Raw genomic sequence first — 25,335 nt, 5'->3', positions numbered from 1 at the left:
ATCAGGTTTCAACCTCGGTTTCTTGCCTCTGGATCTGGGAGGGGAGGAGGAGTGACAGGGCCTGGGGAGAGGGTACCAGGCGGACACAGGCCAACCGGAGGCTGACATGGTGCCCGGGGAGAGCTGCCACCAGCGAGGGCACAGGATCTGAGCTAAGGGCATCATTGTCCAAAGTGCAGGCATGGAGCACGGGCAGGCTTTTCTCTTGATGTCCCATCCAAACAAAATTAGAAGAGACTTCTTCAGCCATACAATAATCTCATGTTTGCACACTATCGTACACTTCACAGATGCCCCCGCTATGCCTACCTGTACATACTGTTGGGAATATACACTTAAAAAAAAAATCTAGACATTAGTCGTTAGAAAAAAACCCAACAAGCTCAGGAACTCACCTAGGTTTTGGCAGTTAAAGTTCACATGGGTAGGCAAAGAAGATATGGGGCCTTTCTGACAGAGGCACAGTTTACCCTGATGTGGAGAGAAATCTATTCTTTTCCGTAAGTCACAGGTTTAGTGACGGGCAGGAGAAGGGGAGGAGGAGCTTTTTTTTTAATCGAAATATGTGCTAGAATCTTAACTCAGGTGTTCCGTGTACCTGAAAACTGCGTGAATTCCAAGTGCTGTAATTAACATAGGAGTCATTCAGACTGACGCGAACCTTTTCATTTCGGCCAAAGGCTCCAGTGCGGCCGTTCTGCCGAGGACAGAACTTTTGGTCTCTGAGCCTTCAGGCTGGCCCGTACCTCACTTTATTTGAGGGTTTCCCCTATTTTATCTCCCCACGTCCAGAGGTGTCAGAAACGCGAACCTGAAGAGGCTGAGAGCGGCGCCCAGACTGCGGAAACAGGGATGAGGGAAACAAAGGGCGTCTTACTTTTAATTTTGTCTCGCTCGGATTCTGATGGGAATATCCAATCGGGGAAGAGCTCTTCAAATTTGATGCCGGGGTACTTCGGTCTGTTTTCTACATAATTCCTCACGGTCGGCTGAAGTTTCTTCATAAAATCCGCGGACGGTGTTCCCAGCTGCTCAATGACTTTATTCCACTGATCAATATCTAAGGAGTCTCTTGAGGAAAATACAACTGAAGGGCCTTACAGTCATGTTACACGGAGTAGCATCATTCAAAGGAGCACTAAGTCCTCTTTCTACCTACTGACAGGTAATGAGCGAGGCCATCCCACAGGGGGTTTTGAAATAATACGCAAAGACGGCCTGGGTTTCCAAAGTTGAGACTAGTTTTAAAACCTCTGCGCCTTTCTAAACTCTGATCATGGCTTATTAGACCAACACACTGAGGGATGTAGGCTTTCCCCTTCTAGATCAAAAGACTGTGATCCTGTAACTGAAGAACACCCATGACAGAGGTGATTAAAGATGAAATTAGATAAATATTACTTAGGCAAACAAATCAATTTTCACACCAAAGCTACTTAGATGTGAAAGCTCCCTGAAGTAGACAGACCTGAGCCCCAGGTTCACGGCTGGGGAAGCAGAGGCCCCGTGGGGTGTGGTGCGTGAGCTGGGGCTCGGGGCTCTCTGAGCCCAGGCCTTGTCCTCTCCCACAGGACCACGGGCCTTCCTGGAACTGGGCATAGACTGACAGCTTTGGGAGGCCATTCTCTTTCACTTGGCACTGACCTTGACCATCACTGCAGTACCCTGGAGCGCATCTTATTTCCTTTCAAAGTACATGACCTGGGTTTCAGACTCCACTGAGCTCTAGCTGCGCGGCAGGTGCCGGGCACTCAATGTCCCTTGGCTCTCAACTTACTTGTTTGTAAAATGCAGAAAATACCAGCTTTGCCTAGTTCACAAGGGGCTTGGAATAACTGGCACCATGAGCTGGAAAATGATTCTGAGACTGTAAACAATTATAACAGAGAATGTAGGCCAGAAAAAAAAATCACGTAAACAGCAATGTTTAAAAGCAGTTTTCAAAAGTTAAAAAAAAAACAACAACCCTAATGGAGGTTTGTCTTAGAAAAATGCAATCGCATCACTGTGGAAGAACCTAGGGAGCTGAATGGGCTCGGAAGACGGGTTCTGGCCCCTGGAGTCCCTAGCATATTCTCCTCCCTCACTCCTGTGTTCCTACGAGCTGCGGAAGCAGGAAGCAGGATCGGGAAGCCTTCAAGCCCTTCGCACCACCTTCACTTCCCACTGATGATCCGGAACAGCCCCTTGTCTCCCTGCTTCTGCTTTTGCCCATGACAGACAGTCTGTCTTTGGCTCAGCAGCTGGAACGACCTTTTCCAACGTAAGTCGGATAGGAGCCTACAAACGGGTGGGTACTCCGTAAATATCTAGTGTGTTCATGATAAAGGGTCATTTCTGCAGACTCATGGGGGATGGGAAGGGACCGTTAACCCCAACAAGTCTGGCTGGCCTTCTGGGTGTGCGGATGCACTCCTTTCCCTCGGCTCCCACAGGCCTCTCGTTATGCTGAAGGGGGATCAAGGCTCGCAGAGGCCCAGACTCCTCTGTGCCTGAGGAGGGCCGGCGGCAGCTGCCTGTCTCTGAGGGGCTCCTGTGGGCACAGGAGGTCCTCTTCCACCCCAGGTCATGGATCCAAAGCACAACTCAGAGAACTGCAGTCTGGTTGCCAGAGTCTTTTCCCATCCTAGCAATTTTTAATCTAATGTTTGAAAGAGTGTGCAAAAATTGCCTTTGGGAAATGTTAACTCTGTGCGTATATTTCGAGAATGACATCAGGTGGCCTTCTATATAAAACTATTAGTTACTGACATTGCAAGATGTTAATATGTAAGGTAGGAACTTTAACTTCATAATGCACCAGAAACTATCACAGTTTTTGTACTTTCTGAAGAAAACATTTCTTAATTAATTCAAAAAAGGAAAGGCACAAAATGAGTAAGAACTGAGACAAATGAAATGTTAAGTAGATCCTTCTAAATTATTTATCTTTAGAATCTGTCAACTTTTCCCTTTTAAGCTGAGTCTGTTTGCAAAATAAAGACCTCCTTATTTATAGTTTGGAACAAGTGAATCAAAGGAAAGGCTATGGAAAACTGCTAGAAAATTTATTAGAACAAAATAAAATGCTGTATTTAACTTCACATAAAATCTGTGATGTGAAAAATGTCAAGGCAGACAAATAAAATGATAGGAACAAAATCTTTTCATTCCGTGTTTGTGTTGTGAAGAATTTATATTACAAGAAAATCACCCTCATGAAATTATAAAAAACTAAAATGACTTTAATAAAATACATACAAAACACTGACTACACAGCTCGATCTCCTTTAAAAATAACCATCAATCTGCCAACGGACAGAGACCACTTTAAGCTTTCATAAGGAAAAAACAAAATCAAAGACTAATGAAAATCCTAAGTGGTTAGAACACAAATGAAAAAGGGAATATGTTAGAGTGAAAAATATTAAAAATGGAAGAATATGAGGACCACAATGAAAGAAAGCTATTCTAACTATTACATTGTCTCTTCTGGTTTGTGCTCTATGTCATTCATGTGATTTGCTGACCACAGCATAAGTTCATCTTTTGCATTTTATGTTTATATACACTTCTCCAGGTGTGTCACAAAAGAACCTTCTAGATGGATCTTTTAAAAATTTCCACAAAATGTCGGCAGAGTAACAGGCAAGAAAATTAACACATACTGTTCCTCACAAACTTTTCCTTTTTATCTTATTTTACTTCGGTCTTATGTAGCGTGCTTCAGTTTTTACTTTGTGGGAAAATATTTTGATCCATACCGGTAACTAGCCAAATGGTGTATGAGTTGGATGACACAACACTGGCCTATTAAATTTACAGCAACTTTCCTTGTTAAATTAACTGAACGAACTAAATAAACAGCATTTTCACTTAAAGATCAGAATACATTTGACAAAGAGTAAATAAATTTCTAAGCTATTTTTGATAAAATTAAGAACTAATATAATCGGTTTAACGTAACTCTAAGCCTCAATAAAGTCGTTACAGGTAGTCAAGTGAAAAAGAAAACATAAAACTGCACCATTTGCTTTGCGACACTAATTTAACAAACATAATAAAGACTCCCTTAGGACACAGTCTAGAATCACAACAGTTTCCTTTTGAGCTCCTGCTGCCTTTGGCATTTATGGAAAGCATGGCCGGGAAGGTCCCGGGAAGGATACGATCAGTGCCTTGGAAAATCACACAACCTTTCACCAGCTCTCCCATGATGCAACCCACTGACCAGATATCAACTGAAAATAAAATGAAATGATAAAATTATGAAGTGCCATGAACAAAACAAAGGTGAGGAAAAGGAATTCTAACAGTGTACTAAACACACAAATATGGAAAAATAAATTGCTAGCTAAGGGTGAGCTCTTTCCACAGTGCGAATGATTGCTGGCCCCCGCGGTGGCCTTCGGCGTCCAGCAATCTGGGCTTTAGTGCCAAAGGGTCCGGTACTTTACAGCTTGAGAAACAAACAAACCCCCTGAAAGAAGAGGTGCCTGTGCCCACAAAGCTGTGTGCAGGCCGCGTGCCCACCCCCGCCCCCGTGGCCAGTGCTGGGGCTCTCCCTGTGAAGGATACAGTCTCTTCCTGGGAACAGGACTTTATGGAGGACCATTTCTGCCATGATGCACCCGACAGACCAGATGTCCACTACCAAACACCAGGTGATTAAAACCAGCCGGAGACCCCCATGCAGCTTTCTCAAACCCCCTCCCAACAAAGACAAACCCAGCTTGCCAACGGGAGCCTTTGCGAAATGTGGACACAACGCTTGCTGAGCGATCCTGTGCTAAGCTGCTGTGCTGGCAGGACCTCACAGGGCAGGTGTGTTGCTCTGGGCTTCCATGGGGTCTGATGGCCAGACAGAGGGCTATTAAGTGCCCCTACTTAGCGCTGGTGGGAAGAACCAATGGGGCCAGCGGGAAGCCACAGAGCCGCGTCTCTCAGAAGGGGCCACTGCTTACGATAAACTTAGAGGACAGCTCCACCCAGATGATCTGTGCGAACTTTCAGACTCTTAGCAAGTAACTGTGCCTGAGTTTTTGACAAATCTGTCAATGGCTAAGTTACAAAGGGCTCTGGTATTGTTAGAGTCAGTTAAGCTTTGATGTTAAAAACCCAGTTTTACACAAAAGAGAATGTGTATTACTCCTTTATACCGAGTTCAAAAATAAGTAAAAACCAGGCTTTGGCACTGGAAACCAGGATAATGGCTCCCTCTGGGGGCTGAGACCTGGAGGCGGCCTGGGGAGGTCTTGGGCACTGCTGGTGTGGCGGGTCTGCACACTTCTCTATACTAAGTACGTTAAACTTGGAGGGATGGTCACAAATATTCATTTTGAAAGTGAATTTGTAGAAGCGGGCGACTTCTGCCAGTGGAGACGCGAGATTAATGATTTCACGTCTGTGGGCCCTGCGGACCCCCCACATGGTGTTTCCTGTGGCTCCAGGGACAAGGCTAGCAGTGAGCCACGGCCACGCGGGAGCGCCGCCTGCACTCACCGTTCTCCTTGTAGCCCATGCCGAGGATGACTTCGGGCGCCCGGTAATAGCGCGTCACCACGTACGGCGTCATCATGAAGTTGGTGCATGCTGTCCGGGCCAGGCCAAAGTCAAGGATCTTAAGCGTGCAGTCTGATTTTACCACGATGTTGCTCGGTTTCAAGTCCTAGGGCAGAAGCGGTTTAAATGAGCACGACGAACCAGAGCGTGCTACATGGACAACCTCGCACTGGTGGGGATCTGTGAGGCCAGGGGCTGCGGAAGTACCAAGTCCTGGGACGTCAAGGGAGGTTAGAACCAAACACTGGGATTTTGGAAAACCCAGCTCCCTCAAACTGAAACGAACGCAGATCAGCTTCAAGAAGTCGGAAACTTCACGACATCCCTTTGCCTAAAATCTCCTCGGAGCTCCCACAGAACCCACCTGTCCCTCCTCCACACCTGCTCATCCTTCAGTCCCCAGCTGTCCCACAGAAATACAACGCAGGCCACACAGGTAAGTTCCATCTTCTAGCAGCCATCTTAGGAAGGACGGATACAGACGGGTAAAGTGAATTTTAATAATATATCTTATTTAACCCAATATATCCATAACATTATTTTAAAATGTGAAGCAACATACAGAAATTATTAATGAGATAGTTCACATTCTTTTTCTGGTACTGTCTTTGAAATCCACTGCGTATTAACAATGACAGCCACCCTGAGCGCTCGGCAGCCCTATGTGGCTCGTGGCCGTCATCCTGCCCAGCACAGGGCTACGATTCTCTGACTCTGCAATCTTTGAATGGCGCCTTCTTCTCTCAGAAAAGGAATCCCATGATCAGCAAGCCCACCGCACCACACACACCACCCGGGAGGCACCCTCTTCTCCCCCTGCCAGCGCCACTTCTGTGACCGGAGAGCCCAGCCTGATACAGCAGACGCTCGGAAAACACGCGTGTCACTCTCCCCTCGACCCCACGCCCTGGACACACGAACACAAGTACACAAGTTGCACAGGTTCTTCCCCCACAACCCAGGGCCTTTCTTCACGGTGACCCTCTCGTCCCCGGACCCTTCCTCAGGCCCCAGGGATCTGACTTCCGCCTGGGATGGCAGCCTGCACACTCGCCCTAGAAACCGTGCCTTCTTGGCTACCCCCGTCTGTCGTCTTGCCAAGTCACGCCGAGCATGGGAGGACCTGGGCCGACTCGGTGTGAGCTGTCAGGCCCAGCACCTGACTAGCGCTCTCCAAGGGACGTGCACAGATGGGTGCACGCAGGTGTGCCTCGAGACAGTTACGATTACATCAGCTTAAATTATGTTTCATTACTGGTGAATGTTCTCAACCTCCTGGATTCGGTAGAAATATGTAATGTTTGAAAAATGCAATGAAAATTCCTACCGATTCCCATGTAGATGCCCTGGCCTTGCTGGCCACCACCCTCTCCTACGTGTGTCCTGATGTGGGGAAGTCCGGGGGAGCACCCCCACTCCTCAATGAACCAGCAACCCTGCCCTGTGAGGAGGCAGTCACGCAGCTAAGGCAAAGAACCAATTTGTTTCTAGCTTTTTTTTTTTTTTTTTTTTAAAACCAAGACTGTGGCAAGAATAGGCATGTTAGAATACAGATTGCTAACAGGTGAGATAATGCTCAACTTCGTGAAGAAAAAAATTTTTTAAATGTCCAAATGACAAGGAACTATTTTTGGGCTCCCATGTGGCAATGAGGATAAGAATGAAAACATCCAGGGCTGGCGGGAGACGCCAACACAGAGCCTTCCTGACGCTGTTGCCTGGGATGTCAACAGGTGCTTTCTTTTGAGGAAGCTCATTTCTTAAAAATTTGACATGTCTCTACTTTGCCCCCCAGCAGCCCCTGAAATCCACTGTGGCCTTGATCGAAAGCACAGCGGCAGGGATAAGGGTTAGTAGGCAGCTTGCCGCTGGCCTGCTCAGTGAACCGCAGAGGGAAGGTAGAAAACATGCCCAGTCTCCAGCCCCTTCCACCTGTCAGAAAGTTCTCCTGCACGGATTTGGTGGGTTTACTGCCATCTGCTGGAAAACTAGGATAACAAAATGCAAAGCCGGCTGTCCGCAGTGTGGACCGCGGGTCCCGGTGAGCTTGGGAGGGGTGCCAGCCTCGGGATGTCTGCCCACAGGAGGAGCTGGAAAAGGTCCCGGGGCTCCTAAGGGCCCCTCACTTCCATGGTGCGCTCTCCTCAGCCTCCACACACAACCAGTGGCAGGTTTCCAGGACAAACTGGACTTAGGGCTTCAAGGTGCCGAAGAAAGACAGTTCTGCCCCTTCAAAGCTTGAAAACCACCCCAAACAAGGAAAACAAACACACATGAAAATACAGAGGACACGCGAACTTGGGGCTTGACCCACAGAGTGTGGGGATGGCTACGAGAGTGCAGCGTCACTGGGATAGAGAACAAGAGTGCGTGAAACATCTGTCACCAAAGAAGGGCCAGAGCAGAGGATCAGGGGGGCGAGGCATCACCCCATAAGGCACCACCCCTCCCAGTCAGTTCTCAGATCAGAACCCACTGACTGAAGCAGCATCCTAGGAAGGAGGACCCTGCACATGGTGACAAGCGTCGCTGCCTTCATGTCCCCGGTTCTTCCCTACAGGTACCCGCAGCCACTCACCTGGGTGACTGAACCCTGGGACAGGAGGCTAAGCAGTCATGTGAAGGACTGTGGGACACAAGCTCTGAGTGGACCCTGAAACTTGACGACCCGAAGCACCATCATTCCAGTTACGGGATGACACAGGCCTGTGCACACTGTGGAAGGACACTGCTGTCCATCCCACCTGAGTGTGAACGGATTCTGACCCTCCTTCCCAATCAGTATGGAAGAATGCACTTGCTCAGTCAGTGGCTTCACGCCATACTGAGGCCTTACTCATCTGTTCTAGCAACTCTACCGTGGCCAGCACAGCAGCTGCGAACAGGACTACTAGCTGCTTATGCCTCAGTGGTCCACATTCTCTAAGACCACCTAGTTCCCTCCAGGGCTGGACTAGGGACTCAAACTGAGCTATGACATGGACCGCCGTCCTTGCATTCCTTGAGTTTCAATGGTGGTACTAATCTAATTATCCCTGCCACCCCCGCAGATCAGTAATGTTTTTGACTTATCTTGAGGAGATAGTTTCGTGTTTCCACTTGGCCTTCGCCGTCATGATACCTTTTACCTCGCAGGCCAAGGAACCAATGCAGGGGTCCCTCCACCTGCCAGGTGTAATCCGTTCCAATCATACACTTTCAGGATTGGGAGATGACTGCCGGGTGGGCTGTGGACCCAGTAGCCCACTCTGAGCCATGAGAGTCAGACCCTCAGATAGGAAGGTCTGGGTCACTTGCAGGCAGGCCATGGAGACTGGCCAAGGTGACGGCCGAGGGTACGGAGGATGGAGAAGGGAGAGAATGAGCATCTGTTGTGGCCCAGGGAGCAACAGCAGTGATGGGAACTACAGTGTGTCCCAGTGGCCTACCTCTTCTCCATTTCCCCTCAGGAAGAGAGGTCCACAGGGAGCACCGGGGAGCTTCTCCTGGCCTGTGTGGCTCTTGGGCAGTGACGGTATGGGGCCGCAGCTCACGGACTCCGCGGTGGGCAGAGCTCTCTGAGAGCCATACGGCAGCCTGTGGCTCTGTCCTCAGCCCCTCCAAGGGCTCAGACCCGTGCTGCCTTCTGCCGTCCTCTCCGCCCCTCCAGCTCACCCCCTGGATCTTCCTCACAGGCCTTCTCCCAGTACGAGACTCGCATATCTAATCCCATCCTGGCAGCCAATGTGGTCCATGGAAAACCCTACACACTCTCTGGGGACAAAGAACGGCAGAGAGGCAGGGAATGATGTGGCTGAGTGCAGAACATTCCAACTGAGCAAGGCAAGGGGGACCACAACGCCCAGGAAAGGCTCAGGGTGAAGCAGGGATGGGACACCGAGGAAGGTCTGGTCCACATAAAGGTAAAGGCAGACCTCCCAGACTCCCCAGCTCCACTCCGGAAGAGAGGCCTGGCTGGGCTCCTTCTTCACTCCTACGGGCCCATAATCTAGAAAAAACTGAAATAAAGATTCCAGACTCGGGCCTCAGGCACAATAGCAACAGATATGCTGGTATGAGGCACAGGGAGGGCATGGGTGAGGTACCCAGCCTAAAGACAGCGTTCTGTAGCAGAGGTCCACATCCCGCCCCACCCCGCCCCATACAGCCTCTGACACCAGGCATTCTGGGCATTCCGAAAGAAATATTACAAATTTCACAGAGCTCTATGGCATGGCCTTCGAGACTGAAGGGCCATCAAGTGTCCACCACAATTAATGAAAACATTTCCATATCAAGGCATATCATCATAACATTTCAGAATGCAAGAAATAAAGAAACATTTTTAGAAGATTCCAGAGAGAAAAACACAACAGGGCACTTGCAAAGAATCAGGACTAAGAAATGGTATTAGAAAGCTCAAAAGCCAAACCACACCACACTAAAACAGGGTACTGCATTTGCAACTCGGAGGGCAACTGATTCATAACTAAGAATTCTATATCCAACCAAACTATGAATCACATGACAGGTAGAGCAGAATAAAGAGTTTCAGGCATCAAAAAAGTTTTCCTCCCATGCACCACTTCTGGGGAAGCTGCTGGAGGATGCGTTCCACCAAAACAAGGGAGTAAACTGAGAAAGACGGAAAGAGGTGAGGAAGCAGGTTAGGGAAAGCCCCAGGGAAATGCCAGGGCCGGGGCCAGGATAACCACTCCGCATCAGGTACGGGGGCAGCCAGTCCAGCTGGGAGAAGCGCTGAGGCTCCAAGAGCAGGATCCCACTGACGACAAAACAGCGCATCACCTGGACACACTGAGAGGAAACCTCGACACCGGGCAGAAAGCTCCGCATTAACTTAGCAAGGAGAGCAGAGAAAACTACTCGCTCCTTGAAAAACAAAACAACAGAGACCGAAATACAAACAAATAAAAGACAAGTGTCATTAACTGCAGGGACAAAAAGTTGAAAGGAAACGACATTCTACCACAGGATAAACAGAAGGCTGAGCAGGGGAGAGCATTTAGGTGGTCACGATGACACACAACACACCGTCCATACTGGCCCAAACCCTATGACACTGCAAATACCCGGGAGGTCAGGGAACGGGAAAGGTGGCGGGGGGAGGGTCTGCATTGGGGAAACGGAGCTAAATCGGTACCTTATGCCCCAAACTGAAAAGAAGGCCAATGATAAAGATCTAATATTATTTCAAGGGATGGGGATAAACACCAAGATAACAGCTAAAAAAAAAAAAAAAACCTGAGTTTGCTTCTGGGGAGGGAGAAATCAGAAGGAGGATGTGGGGACTCTGTTTTTTTAATAAATATTTGTAGAACTCTTTGATCCTTGATTAAAATAAGGAACAAATCAACCAACTTGTTCAGCAAGTTGCAGAACAGTTACAAACAAGATGATCCCCTGTTTGAAAAGTGTACATTGGAAGGGAGATAGATACATACAGATATGTTGGTAGTAGCATGGTCGCTATAAAGTTTGGGAGGAAACACACCCAGCTGCTATCACCGGCCACCCCCAGGCAACAGCAGAGAGCTGGGTGGCTTTCCCTTCTTTTAAGTTTTTGAATCATATAAGGTAGAAAGTGGCGGGGCCATCGGTGTTTTATTTTTCAAATAATTAAATTTTACGTTTAGTATGAAAGCATGTTAATAAGCAAAACTGAAAGTGTGTATCTTGTGCACGGTGTTGTATATGGGAGAAAGGACTGGAAAGGCTCACGGACAACCGTCAACCCACTAACAGGCTCTTGCAGCTCATCACCTCTTAGGTCCTGGCCAGGAGGGTGGGGTGGGCCAATGGGGGCCTCTCACTATTCGCTCTATCTCCCTTTCCCACAATCAGCATGTGGTCCTTCCACGAGCAAGCACAAAGCCTGGCAAGCCCACGAATGTGTGAACGGGTAGAAGACAAAAAGGGGCAGTGGCAAGGCCCGGTGGGGTGGTGGACAGGATGGAGAAGGGGTCCACGGGATCATTTGCTCGGTGTTCTCGGGTTTCTAGACACTGTGCTGGGCAAAGCAGACACCCTTTTGGACTCTCTTTGACATTCTGGTCAGCAGGAGTAAGGACCAAGCAAGCTTCAGGGACTGAATATTTCCGAACATAGGCATGTGTGCTGCAGCCCTGGAAAGGTCTCCAGGAACGGGAGGGTATTGCTTCCCCACGTATCTCTGGGCCCAAGAAGCGAGAAACAAGTAAGGCAAACCGTTTTCCTTTACAAAATTGATAAGGCTTAACACAGTAAGGCCTCGTAATAATAAGGCTGGAAACTTCCTCTAAAGTGTGAATGTAACACAAAATGTGTTTGAGAGCTACTAGGAGCGTCTTCATGTATACAATGGGCTGTGAAAATTTTAGGAAGAGAAATAGAATGGTATGTTGGGAAATGTTTATTTTTAATTAAAAAAAATGGGTAATATCATGCTAAGTGAAAGAAGTCAGTCAGAGAAAGACAAATATCATATGATTTCACTCATATGTGAATTTAAGAAACAAATGGGCAAAACGGGAAAAAAAGAGAGTGAGACAAACCAAAAAACAGACTCCTCACTAGAAGAGAATAACCTGCTGGTCACCAGAGGGCAGGAAGGTAGGGGGATGCGGGAAACAGGGGACGGGGAGGAAGGAGGGCACTTGTGATGAGCACTGGGTGTTGTATGGAAGTGATGAATCACGATGTTGTATGCCTGAAACTAATATTACACTGTATGCTAACTAACTGGAATTTAAATAACTAAAGAAAAAAATGAACAGCACTATTTTAAAAGCTGATTTGTCAACAGAATTTATATTATTTTAAACGAACACCTGGTGGCAGCAAAGGCCGTATTTTAAGTAACTGCACAGGGTCAGGAGCCTGGTGCTTACCAGTGTGCGAGGCCCCAGACAGGCCCTGGGGGGACCAGGGCAGCTGGGTCCTCTCTGGATTGGCGGGCTGCGCCCTTGCGGCCAACATTTCCTGGCACCTAACCGATCTACGGCACCATTGAAAATCTCTCCATTCTTTTCTCTATGAATAGGCCTCATTGTTCCGGTCTCACTATCTTTCTCCCCACACAGATTGCGGTTCAGAGAAATGACAACTTCTTGATGTTGGAATATAATATCTAAAGACAGTCTGTCGACAAAATTAGTATGGTAATAATTTAGGGAATGCTAAGAATGTTTCCAACACAATTCTATTATCTCTGCCTGTAGTCTCACTCAACATTGTAGTTGTCAGAGAACATTCTATCGCGATGTTCTTGCACAGTGATACAAGTCAAAAAATAAACAAAAACTCATAAAACCAGCTTAGAGAATTACACTGTATCTCACTGGTTTTTAAATGTTACTTCCTAACAGAGTACAGGCAACCCTGTCATCCAAATCCCAGTTTAGCAGCTCAAGACGCCCACCCAGCGCCATTCCAAAAGTTCCCACCCGGGGGGGGGGGGGGCGGGGGGCTGGGAGGCTGGAGTGGCAAAGTTTTATGATTATAAGAAATGGATATTTGGGCCATAATTTATGTATGATTTCTCAAGCAATGGTATCATTTATTACTTAGCCTCTAACTTTCCCCCACCCCAAACCTAAATGTCTGCCTCATTAAAAATGGTATTTTAAATACGGCAAATATATTAACAACTAACGATAGATGATTCCGGGTAAATAATATTTGGGAGTTCTCTGTTCTATTCTTGTAACTTTTAAATTTGAAGTTACTTCAAAATTAAAGGTTAAACAAAAGTACGTTTTCTTCTGCAGCATCAAACCCAGCAGCTCAACCTGCATGAAGAGTGGCTCTTGTGGGCTCGGGCAAACGAGGCGCCCCACAAATGTCTTCTAATCTCAGTGGTATTTGGGATCTCAACACGGTCCCATAGTTTCTTTGGATTCTTGACACTGGCAACTTTTTAAAAAATATCAAGTTCTTCTGTACCGGGAGAATCACGATAATAAAATGACTGTGATTTTAAAAATAAAGCCGACATGGTGTCACTACTTACTCTATGAATGATACCAGCTGAATGCAGATGTTTAATACCACAGAGCATCTGGTAAAGAAGGTAGGACATTCTTTCATGGTCCAACTCCATGTGAATAACCTGACATAAGTTAGCATCCATTAATTCCATAACCAAATACCTGGGGGAGAAAAAGATCAGCCATGTACACATAAAAATCACCCAAAATTCCTTTATGGTTACTAAACTATATTTATATGAAACAGTAATAATTTATTACTTACTACTGAGTTACTTCACTGGCTAAAATTAAAAAAAAAAAAGATAACTTGTTTTTTCCTAAATATTTATAAGGTATCTTGTAAAAAAACCCCAAACATACAATGGAACTTGGTAGAAGTTTAAAAAAAAACAACCTGTCAACATCATGTATTTCAAGTTAAAAAAATTTTTATATCATAGTAAATAGAATCTCAAATATTCAAATTCTCCCAAATCTTTATTTATTTCTTGCTATTGGATCATACTTACCAGTAACAGAAACCTTGCTGTTACTTCTCTCATGTTAAGAAAACATTTGACCTTCTCCCCCACGGCTATGCCCCATATTCTTGTTCTTTTTGCAAGCAAAACTCCCCAAAGAGGTATCTATACTGGGCATCTCCAATTCCTCTCCCATTCTTTCTGAAGCCCACTTCCATGGGGCTCGTGCCCCACCACTCTGCTGAAACTGTCCTCGCCAAGGCCCCCGATGACTTACTCGCATGTTGCTAAATCCAACGGCCTGTCCTACAGTCCTGGCTGGCCACGCCTTGCTCCTCTCCCCATCTTCTTACTGTTGGGGGTGCCAATGCTCGGTTCTTGGCCTCCTTCTCTTCTCTGACTCTCACAGTCTTGCTGATCTCCTCTGGTCTCTGGTCTCAACACTTTAAACACCATCCACAGACCGTCAACTCTCACATTCATATCTTCCGCCCAGACCTCTCTCCTGAACGTCAGGCTCATGAATCTAACTGCCCACGTCCCAGGCCTACTTGGGTATCCAGGAGGCATCTCGAGGCCCACGTCCAAAATTGAGCCCCCGGTTCGATTCCACCTCCCCCTCCAGTCTGCTTGGTCTAGAGCCCTCATCATCTCAGCCGGGAGCCCCTGCAAGGGGCTCAGGCCAGCACCAGGTGTCGCCCTCAGCTCCTCCTTCCTCAGAGGGCAGTGCTCCTCACAGGTGGCTCCCCCTTCAGGACAGTTTCAGCCTCCAGTCTCTCCCCTTTACTTAGTACCCTCTGGTCTGAACGCAACCACCATAACCCTCCCCTACATTGCTGCGACAGCCTCCTCGCAGGGCTTGTGTCCCCACCCCTGACGGTGGGTTCCCAACACAGACACTAGAGTTATTCTGTGGAAATGTAAGTCAGGGAAGCTCACTCCTCTGCTGAGCCTTACTGCATTGCCCTGGAGTAAAAGGCCTCGAGGCCCAGGAGGGTCTGGCCTCATCACTTCTCCGAGCCCACTCTCTTCTCTCCTCTGCCCCCATTGCTCCAGCCGCACTGGCCACTTGCAGCTCTCAGAGCACAGCAGGCAGGGCCTCACTTCCACTTCTTTGTACTCCCTTTCCTTCTATCTTGATGCCATCTTCTCTCAAAGATCTGCAGGACTAACCCTGAGCCTCCCGGTCCAGTGAGGTCTTTCTCCAACCACCATGCTTAGGATGCAACCTGACCCCAGCTCACTTCTTCCAGAGCACTTGCGACACCCTTATGATGGCGGCACTTCCTGACCTCCGTTGACTGCGTATCTTCTCTGGCTTCCGCGAAGCTCTAAGAGTGAGTATGACCGCCTGCAATTTTTAATCATAAAAGGGAGTTTTGCCTGTTTGGGTCACTAAAGCATGCCAAGTCCAAGAGAGTGCCTAGCACACGAGCAGCAATCAAATATTTGTTGAATGAAGGCACCAATTTAGGATGAGTTGGGCATTATATTTCAGTATGATAAATTAACATTTTATCGTTTGTAAGATAATTCTATTTTAGATTTTGGAATCGCACAACATTTAGTGACATAATGATTTCAAATAATAATTCCAAACACTTGAACCTTATCATCCTGGCTTTCGGGGGGACTGGAGAAAAACATTTTATAGTTCCGCAAAGCAAATCAGGAGCGTGCAATGGTCACTGTCTGCTCCGAAGAATTATTCCCAGTCATCCTTTATCGGTTATGGAGATGATAATATCTGGGCACAAACAGTTGAATATTATTATCTATCTTCCTTAATATTTCTCCTCCACAGAAAAAAAGTGGCCAAATACATTGCTACCTACATTTCCTAAGTAAAAAGAGCAATTACTTTCTTTTCTAAATTTTTAGTCCTCGATACATAGTGCATTACTGAGTAAAAATGATACTTACACATCTTGAAATTCTTCTAGAGTCTTTTGTGGTGTAAACACATTTAATAAACTAATTATCTGAAAAGAGAAGATTTGTTATTCTTCAGCATGTCGGGTAACTCTACTTAATTATAAAAACTAAGTTTGACATTAAAATGCATTAAAACTGAAAAACAAATCATAGCAGAGCTCAGTATTTATTATTGTTATTAGTTTTACCAAAGCATCCTATTACGTGGTATTTGAGAAAAGTTAAATGATTAGGATCCTCACCTTGGAAATAAGATATACTTTTAATCAAATCACATTTGATGTGTCTCTAGTAACTTATTATGACAGAATTTTAACACATAATGTCCTTCAGGCTCTGAACATAAAAAGGTAGACATTATGGGTAGAAAAACACCAAAGCAATATGTAACTCTGCAAACTGAAATATGATCTACACATTTCTGTAGTTTTGAAATATGAAGGCGAAATCTGTATTTCTAGTATGATGAAGAGGAACCCCTCATGATGTTACTTATGGACTTGAAGGGGGTTCTAGAAAGGCCTCTACCGCAAGGCCTTGGTCCCGGCACCCCAACAGTTAAACACTGAGTCCCACCACTTGAGAATCAAACACACATCCTCAATCATTTCAAATGACCCAGGGAAAGATGAATGACTGAGAATACAGGATCGGTGTGGCTGGCTAACCGACTGCAAAATAAAACCGGATCCAAACTTAATCTGCACATCAACTCCAAGTGGAACAAAGATTTAAATGTAAACCATGAAACCACAAAACATTAAAATGTGGATAAACATTTATGTAATCCTGGTGCATAAAAGCCTTTTCTAAGCATGACAGGAAACCTAGAACATGTGTTATGTTAAAGCCAAACCAAGACCAACAAACCAAAAGAGAAAGAAAGAAAGAAAACAAAAACTAGTATGGTAAAAGCAACGTAAATGAGGTCAAATGGAAAAGAAGTGAGGGTTGACAGCTTTAATATACAAAGATACTCTATAAATGCATAAAAGAGACCGGCAGCCCGAGAGAAAAACGGTCAAAGGCCATGGGAAACACATCTTTTAAAAATAAATGGCTAATAAAGTATGGAAAGAAATGAATCTCACAAGTAAGAATGAGATACCATTTGTCATCTCTCAGATTGGCAAAGTACCACAAGAACAAAAATCAACCATATGTCCCTAGTGCTGGGGGGAATTCTGAAATAAAACACATTCTTAGATACTCTTTTTTTTCCCCTCAGATAATCTTAATGAAAATGTAAAATTGACAGTCCTCCTTGAGGTCAGTTTGTCAGCACATATTAAAATCAGAAGTGTGCAGTACACGCTAAGGACGCTCGTTGCAGCATGGGTTATAACAGCAAAACCTGTAAGCAATCTAAATATCCAGTTAACAGGGGCCTGGGTAAATAAATTATTGTGCATGTATACTGCGTAATGTGTTTGAGGCCCAGAAACATTCCACGAGGGAAAAGGCAGGATGCACCATAACATAGCTGATCGTGTTCACGTACGTACGTACGTACGTACACGTGTGAGAATGCTCACCAAAATGTTAACGATAATGATCTGAGGGAGTCAATGATCTTTGTCTTCTTGTTTATATCGTTTGAATTAAAAAAAAAATAAAAGCCATACTTTTGTGCAACCTGAAAAAAAATGTTAAACATATAAGTAAAACAAAGCATGCGTTGGAGAAATTAAAAAACAAACTCAAACCACGGACTCAAAAGAAGAAATCTTAGTTTTGTATGTAATGTCCCCACACCGGAAGATCCAGCAAAATGCTAAAACAAAGGGAGGCACGTAGAGTTGAGCGTAGCCTTAAATACTCCTCCCCTGCAACAAAAAAGAGGTCACAAGGGGTCATCTCCAAAGCCCCTTGCAGACAAAACATTTTATGATTTTTTATACCATGACAAGGTTATCAAAATCATGCTCATGATAATGCTCAGAGACCAGCAGCGGACATACGATGGGCCGAGTACCTCATTTTCTGGAGAAATACAATTTCTCTTTGAAATTGACAGTGCTTCGATTTCTGTGGAGGTGCCAAGCACAGCCGTCTTGAATATCACAACACCCACTCACATTTACTTAGAACTGAGATGTCCGTTGTACAAGGTAAGAAGCTACTTTATAGAACAACGTTTTTCTAAAAAATTATCTAGTTGTTCCTCAGTTTCTTAGGTCAATATGGTTGCCATTTTACAGAAACAGTGAAAATCAAATGATTACAGGGTTAACGGATATTGCTGTCAGACCTAGACTGGACCATGATGCTTCTTGCAGACTTCAATTTCCCCGATGCTGATAAAGAATTTTGTCAAGAAAATAGAACCACTTAAATAGTTCCTGTTATGACTAGTTTACCTGAGGTCTGAACTCAATGTATTTCCAAAGACCCACAAGAGGACCACATCATGGACCACGTTATACAAAGGAAACAGGAACATAACTTACATTTTTATGATTGACACATTTTAAGAGGACGAGTTCACGGTAAGCTCTCTTTGCATGAGTTTGATTCTGAAAAGGACGGCTTAGTTTCTTGACTGCAACATTTATCCCAAGAACTGTATCAAAAGCAGCACTATAATCAGGAAATACAACAAGGCACCCGTTAGGATGAATCCTGGAAAAGACTGCAATGCACAATATCCATTCAGTGTATTCCCTTTTTAAATAAGTAACAAATAAGGAAATGTCTTTCTGCTTGTTTCAGCAAGGTAAGCTGGCTGCAAGTGTGGGACGGACGAATGGACTCCTTTGCAGAGGCACAAACATGGCAGGTGCAGTTAGGAGGCACACTGACTTCTCCTTATATGAGCTGAGATTATTATATTCAGAACCAAGTAATTTAATACAAAGCATGTAAGACCAGCCAAGAAGTGAAGTCTTCAGTTTAAATATGCCAACAGGTTGAAAAAGAGTCACTGGTTATCACAGATTACGATGTACGTATAATCTGGCGTATCACAGTGGAGGAAATGGTTGAGCTCATGAGAGGGATATAACAAACACAAGCTTTGATTGTGTTTTTCCCAGACAAAAGAATCTAGAAAGAAAACAGAAGCCAAGCTCTCAGCTCATGGTAAATCCCCATGATACAAAACCCCTAACGCAAGCAATGGCTATATATAAAATTCGACTAGAAATAACTCCTTGTACTAGTATAGTAAGAATAAAATCTTGCAGAGCCTGCATTTCTGGCATCTCAAGTTCCCAGCTGAAATTCATGGTTCCTTTTTTTCCTCCAGAAAATAGACAGGAAAAACTGAGTAGCCTGATTGTGCATTTTGTACAAACTGGTACAAATGGCACTACTGTCAGAGGTTAAAAGCTGCTAAGGACCACGTGAGAACCGGAGCGCCGTCTAAAATATTGCTTCCATGTATTTATTCAGTTTGTAACATTGTCTCCACTGATTCACTGCTATTAATTTTTCTTTTTTTTCTTGCCAACAACTCTCACCTAATTGGATCTGTTTTAAATTGAAGGCTAGAAACTCCATGTTACTTTGTAATTATTTCTAATTCAGGTCACATTACGTGTACACATATACACATATGTAAATCCACATGCCCACATGCAAACACACCATTCACAGCAATCATAAAATGTTTAAGATAAATCTGTTTGTGCAAAAAATATACACACGTCTATTTGTACCCACATTTATTTCTCAGTCTTAAGAATTTGAAAGCAGACACACCGTTTTTGATCTCAAAAGTTTTTGTCCAAAATGAGCCAAAAGGACTTAATCTGGAGCCTCTGAGCGGACACATACTTCCACTCCTAGTTCCAACCCTTGGAGCGACCGCCTTTAATTATGTCTGGTTTTAATTCTTGTGGTCCCTTCTCAACGCCAAAGAATATATTTTTATCAGCATTTCCTCATTTATCGATTTCAGAAATTGTCTATCTAACTGCCCCAAAACTGAAGATTTAGTCACTTTACTTAAAAGCCCCAACTCCTCCCAGTTTTTTGCTCTTGTGTTATTTTAAACTTTTCCCTCGGTTACCTTAGTAACTTTAAATAACGTGCCTAAACTGCTTGGTCCATCAACGTTCAAGGGAACCTCAGGACCCACAGTGCGTAAGACGAGACCATCACATTCCATCTCTTTGGCCTCCAGCGCTCTACTCTCCCTTCCTCCAAACTCTGTCTCAAATGGTCACGCCAGAGGACATATCTGTTTGGTTTCTACAACGAAGTCTTCCGCGTTTCTTCTTCTAGACGTGTCTAAACGTTGAAAACCAAGTCACAGAGAGTGCGTATGCTGCACAGGTCAACGTTCCTAATTGCGGAGCTGGGATGTTATTTCATTTTCTAAGGGATCACATGACCCTTGTTGCCGCTCACAAGAGAATGAGATTATTTCCCGGATTGAAGTCAAATGGATTTTCTTTTCTTACATTCCATCAATTGCTCAAACATCACGTCCTTTTAAAGTTGTTTGACGCTTAGACCATGACGTTTTCTAGCTTTTCCACCACAAATTTTTTTTTTTTTAAAGATTTATTTATTTATTTATTCGACAGAGACAGCCAGTGAGAGAGGGAACACAAGCAAGGGGAGTGGGAGAGGAAGAAGCAGGCTCATAGCAGAGGAGCCTGATGTGGGGCTCGATCCCATAACGCCAGGATCACGCCCTGAGCCGAAGGCAGACGCTTAACCGGTGTGCCACCCAGGCGCCCCTCCACCACGAATTTCTAATAAGCATTTCTCTTAAGAGAAGAAAAATGCCCCTTTCTTCAGCCTCTCCCCAGGACTCCTACCTTCTCACTCACATTATTGTTTGGAGTCTACTCCATTCTTTTTGATGATATTTTTTCTTGGAGTTCAAGGCCTGGTACACAGCTACACCCTGGGATTTCTTTTCACTGGCCTCCATGTGTCTGGTCATAGACGTTCTTGTATTCACTCTCTTGGTGGAATACATTCTCAAGGAATTTCCTCAGAAAAAGTGCATGGAAGATAAATGATCTTTTTCTGCCCTCGGCCTTGATTGATAGTTTGTCTTCTGACTTCAAATTCAATTTACTCTCAGAACTCCACGGATTTCCAACATTGAGTATTGGTGAGAAGGCGACACCTGATATTCGTTCCTTGACTTCCCTTCCTGTTTCTCAGCTCAATGATTTATCACAAAGAGCCACGTTTTGTTAGCATCCCCCGCACCCCCCCAACATCTCCTACTAAGCACTATCCCGCCTGTCCCCCAAAGACGATAACTACTTCTGACTCTTAGGATAACCACTTCCTTGTTTTTATCAGCACAACATGAATTGTCAAGCTCCCTCCCCATAGGCCCCATGGCTTATTTTTGCCTGGTTTTTGAAATTAGCTGTGTCTGACTTCTCTCGCTCAACATTACCTTTGTGGGACTCATCTGTTGTTGTGTGTACCTATAATTCATTCTGTGTCATCGCTTTAATATTCATTTGCATGACTATATGACAATGCTGAGGGATACTTTGGTTGTTTTCAGTTTGCAAGCGATTACAAAAAAAGTAAATGTTCTGACTCGGGGCTCTGAGTCCCCTATGCCTGCATTTCTGATAAGTAGATAGCTCAGAGTGGGACTGCACATGTTTGATCTTAGCAGATAACACCAAACCATGGTCAAAGTGGTTTGTTCTACCAGTTTCTAGGCATCTGATTTTTATGTATATTGGCCCCGTGTCCCAGAACAGGGCGAAGCGTACTCATTAACAGGAGCTGGGGGGCTAATCCAATCACAAGAACCCTTCAGAAGCAGCGTCTGTTCTACCTGGTGGGAAGCGGGGAAAGTCCGAGAGATTTTTATCCTGAGAAGGATTCGACACGCTGCTGCGGCCTTTAGGATGGAGGGGGGCATGTGAGAAGGGATGTGGGAGCCTCCAGGAGCACAGTGGCCCTTGGCGGACAGAGAGCAAGGGATGGGGACCTCAGACCTCCAGCCACAAGGAACTGGGCCCTGCGACTGCTTGGAAGCACATTCTTTCCCACAGCCTCCAGAGCAGAGCGCAGTCCAGCCACCATCTTGATTTCAGCTTTGTGAGATGCTGAGCAAGAGCCGGGCAAGCCTGTGCAGATTTCTTTCTTTTTTTTTTTTTTTTTAAAGATTTTTATTTATTTATGTGACAGAGAGACAGCCAGCGAGAGAGGGAACACAGCAGGGGGAGTGGGAGAGGAAGAAGCAGGCTCATAGCGGAGGAGCCCGATGTGGGACTCGATCCCGGTACGCCGGGATCACGCCCTGAGCCGAAGGCAGACGCTTTAACGACTGCGCTACCCAGGCGCCCCCTGTGCAGATTTCTGACCTACAGAACTATGAAATTATAAAGGGGGGTCTTTTTTTTTTTAACACTAAGTCTGTGGTAATTTGTTACGCAGCAATAGAAAACTAATACATCCTCTCTCCTGTATTTTTCTATACTTTCGTCTCTTCAGGCTTCATCCTGATTTTTTTTCCTGACTCATCTTTCAGATGGCTAAATTTCTCTTCAGTTACTAATATGTCGTCAAACCCATCCATTAACTTCATAATTTGATTTCTATATCTTACTGTTCTAGAGTTTCTACTTAGCTTTTTTTTTTTTTAAGTTCTCATTTTTCATCTTCCCTTTTACCATCCTGAACATAGCATCGTAGCTATTTATAAGTCTGGATCCAAGAACACTGATGTCCCCTGTGGACCTGTTTCTTTTCTCTGTTTGAGCTGGATTGTGTGCGCGTTGTCTGATCTCCTGTGTGACTAGTGATTTGTGAGTATGCGTGGGACCTGGCACTTGCAAGACTCCTTGCTACCTGGAAGTACTCTGATATCCAGTACGATGCTATCTTCCTCTAGGAGAATTTAAATGCACTTCTGCTGGGTACCTGGTGGAGGGCACTAGAAATCTGGGTTCACTTCAAGTTCAAGTTCAGCAAATTGAGGTGATTGAGAGCTGAGTGGCAGTGCCTGCAAGGGTCTGTTTCTGGTTCATTCTCACCTCTTGGATGTGGTCCTTTATCGGACCCAGCTCAAAGTGAGGGAAGTTCACCAGGCCCCCTACAGGGCCCTGGGCTCCAATCCCTGTCTGTTAGTCCCCTGAGGCAATCCAAAGTATTACTCAATCTCTCAGCTGCCCACTCTAGAACTGTCAAACGTCCTCAGGGGAAAGAGCCCCAAGCCCTGGGCTCTCTTCACTAGGCTTCTGCCCTTCCCTGGATACTGGCCTAGCAATTCTTCACTCACCTACTTGCACTCTAGCTGTGAATGCTGAGCACGGAGGTGAGGGCGGGAATGCTGGGAGCCAACTGGCACAATTGTTTCATAATTAACACCCCTATTTCTAGCCACTTGTGTCATCTTCATTTTCTGTATTTGTTATCTCTATACCCACAGCCTCTTTGGGGTTTCACTATAGATATGTTCTCTTCCTTGTTGGAAATGTCTCCTCTACTTATTCTCACTTCCTCTGCTCCGTTTATCTGCATCTAGTTTCCAATTACTTTTTACATTTGAGAAACTTGTTAAAAGCTCTCCTGTACTGAATACTGCCCTCCTATTCTCTTTGTTAGGTATCTGATCCATCACTTTAATCCGGAAGTTCTAACCCACTCATTTTAGAGGTGAAATTATTAAGACCCCCAAAGACACAAGGATTTGCCCAGGATCACCGAGAATTCCTGAGATGTGGGTCACAGCAGACCTTGGAACTCAGTCCTCCCAAATCACAGCCTTCCTGCGCTTACGCTACAGATCTTGATTTCAGAAATGCTGTTACACACATCATGTGTTTACTTTGTGAGACCACTAGAGAGGAGATAAAATGGTGTAAGAGCAGGCTGATATTCGCGGAGGCACAGAACTAGAGAGAGAAAAAGAAGTAAGAGCTAGACTAACCACTTCATGTTCGGGTCGTCAACGGTCACTTCTAGGGACTGCCAGGTCCAATATTAAACATTTTTTTAAGTTAGACACTCTATACAACAATCCATAAAGCAAATAATCTTCAATACCTGGTAGAGCAACTTGAGATTTTAGAAGGAGAAAGAAAAAAATGAATAGATATGAAAGAAGTATACACAACATTTCCCCACTACAGTTTTGAAACCTTGCAATGACTTAATTTTATGAAATATTTTAGTTGATACTTATGAATAATCCAAAGTGATAAACATTTTAAAACTTCCGGATTTATTTTACTAACATCTGTAATGAACAAAAAAACACAGAAACAAATCGGAGACAATGGCAAAAACAATTAAAAATTATGAAGAGCCAGAATATTCCTCTGATCCCAGCTCTTTCATTTAATCCCGTTACCAGTACTGGCACCTTAGCGCGCCTCACCCCAGACTGTAGGTCCCTTCATAAAGCTCTAGTTTAAACAGACAACGAACAAGTTTTGAAAACCATGCACTATTGCTACTAGGACATTTTATTTCTCAAAATGTAAAAACATGCACGCCCCCTGTGTTAGTTTCCTACTGCTATTATAAGAAATTACCACAAACTTACTAGTTTAAAACACAGATTTACTATCTTACAGTTCTGGAGTGAGAGAGAGAGAGAGAGAGAGAGTGTGTATGTGTGCGCATCAATCAAGCATTTGGTTCAATCAGAGAGGAGGCTCTATTCTATGTTTTTTAAAAGATTGTTATTAACTTGAGAATGAGGGAGTGAGAGAGAGTGAGAGAGCACAAGCAGGGGGAGGGGCAGAAGGAAAGGGAGAAGCAGACTCCCCACTGAGCAAGGAGCCCGATGTGGGGCTCGATCCCAGGACTCTGGGATCATGACCTGAGCAGAAGGCAGATGCTTAACCAACTGAGCCACCCAGGAGACTCTATTCTAAACGTGAGCTGTGATTACCTGGGGATGTTTCATAGACGAGATCAGTCTTGAAAGATACAGTGTCTTGAAAGACTGGTGGGTTTTTGAGGATAATCCAACCTGGACATGCAGTGGGGACAAAAGTGATGGCCATGGGAAGGAACCTGCTCTGTTTGCAGGGAAAGGAGCACTGGAGAGAACTGGTTACCTAGAAGTTAGGGCTTGATGGTGGGGATTCTCAGGCCCTTCTGTCACTGACAGGAAGAAAGTGGTCTGACTGGCACCATTAGTAGTTTCTTGCTCTAGTCAAACAATGGAATGGGGTAGAAGACCCACTTTTCCTCTGAGGACTTTAAAGGAAAATGCCAATATCCAAGACACTATACAAAAGAGCGCCAGGAAAAAGTCCTCAGAAGACATGGGGGAAGCCTCATGGGAGAAGTGCTAGCACTCTCCTCTCAATCTCAGGATCACCAATGGGATCTTCAAAGGAATCAAAGGGACCACAAAGTCTCAAGCCCGCAGAAAGGTGAGGAGCCCCTGGCTGACAGTGAGTCGCACCAGCTCTGGGAGAGAGGAGCAATGGAGTAATCACAGAAACCAGGTCTCCAGCCATGTAGGCCCAACTCTCGGGGCC

The 25,335-nt window shown here is 45.1% G+C and overlaps 1 protein-coding gene across 7 annotated transcripts in view; it reads right to left on the bottom strand.

The window, feature by feature from the left end:
* MAPK9 (mitogen-activated protein kinase 9) overlaps nucleotides 1-25,335 on the bottom strand; it is a 52,503-nt gene that overhangs the window by 7,530 nt on the left and 19,638 nt on the right. For 5 of the 7 annotated variants that reach the window (XM_044387307.3, XM_026507706.4, XM_026507705.4 and 2 more), the window contains exons 3-8: nucleotides 18,355-18,484; nucleotides 15,893-15,951; nucleotides 13,529-13,667; nucleotides 5,482-5,647; nucleotides 4,149-4,220; nucleotides 878-1,060 (exon numbers count right to left, since the gene is read on the bottom strand). In XM_044387307.3, the coding sequence (XP_044243242.1) occupies nucleotides 878-1,060; nucleotides 4,149-4,220; nucleotides 5,482-5,647; nucleotides 13,529-13,667; nucleotides 15,893-15,951; nucleotides 18,355-18,484 (749 nt within the window). Of the gene's footprint in view, nucleotides 1-877; nucleotides 1,061-4,148; nucleotides 4,221-4,557; nucleotides 4,630-5,481; nucleotides 5,648-13,528; nucleotides 13,668-15,577; nucleotides 15,717-15,892; nucleotides 15,952-18,354; nucleotides 18,485-25,335 lie in introns of those variants that run through there. The other 2 variants (XM_026507709.4, XM_026507708.4) reach the window with 2 other exon arrangements.

This window comes from Ursus arctos, unplaced genomic scaffold, assembly GCF_023065955.2.
Source record: "Ursus arctos isolate Adak ecotype North America unplaced genomic scaffold, UrsArc2.0 scaffold_5, whole genome shotgun sequence".
Taxonomy (NCBI): Eukaryota; Metazoa; Chordata; class Mammalia; order Carnivora; family Ursidae; genus Ursus; species Ursus arctos.
Note: the sequence above shows the minus strand (reverse complement) of the source record. Positions and strands in the feature narration are given on the sequence as shown.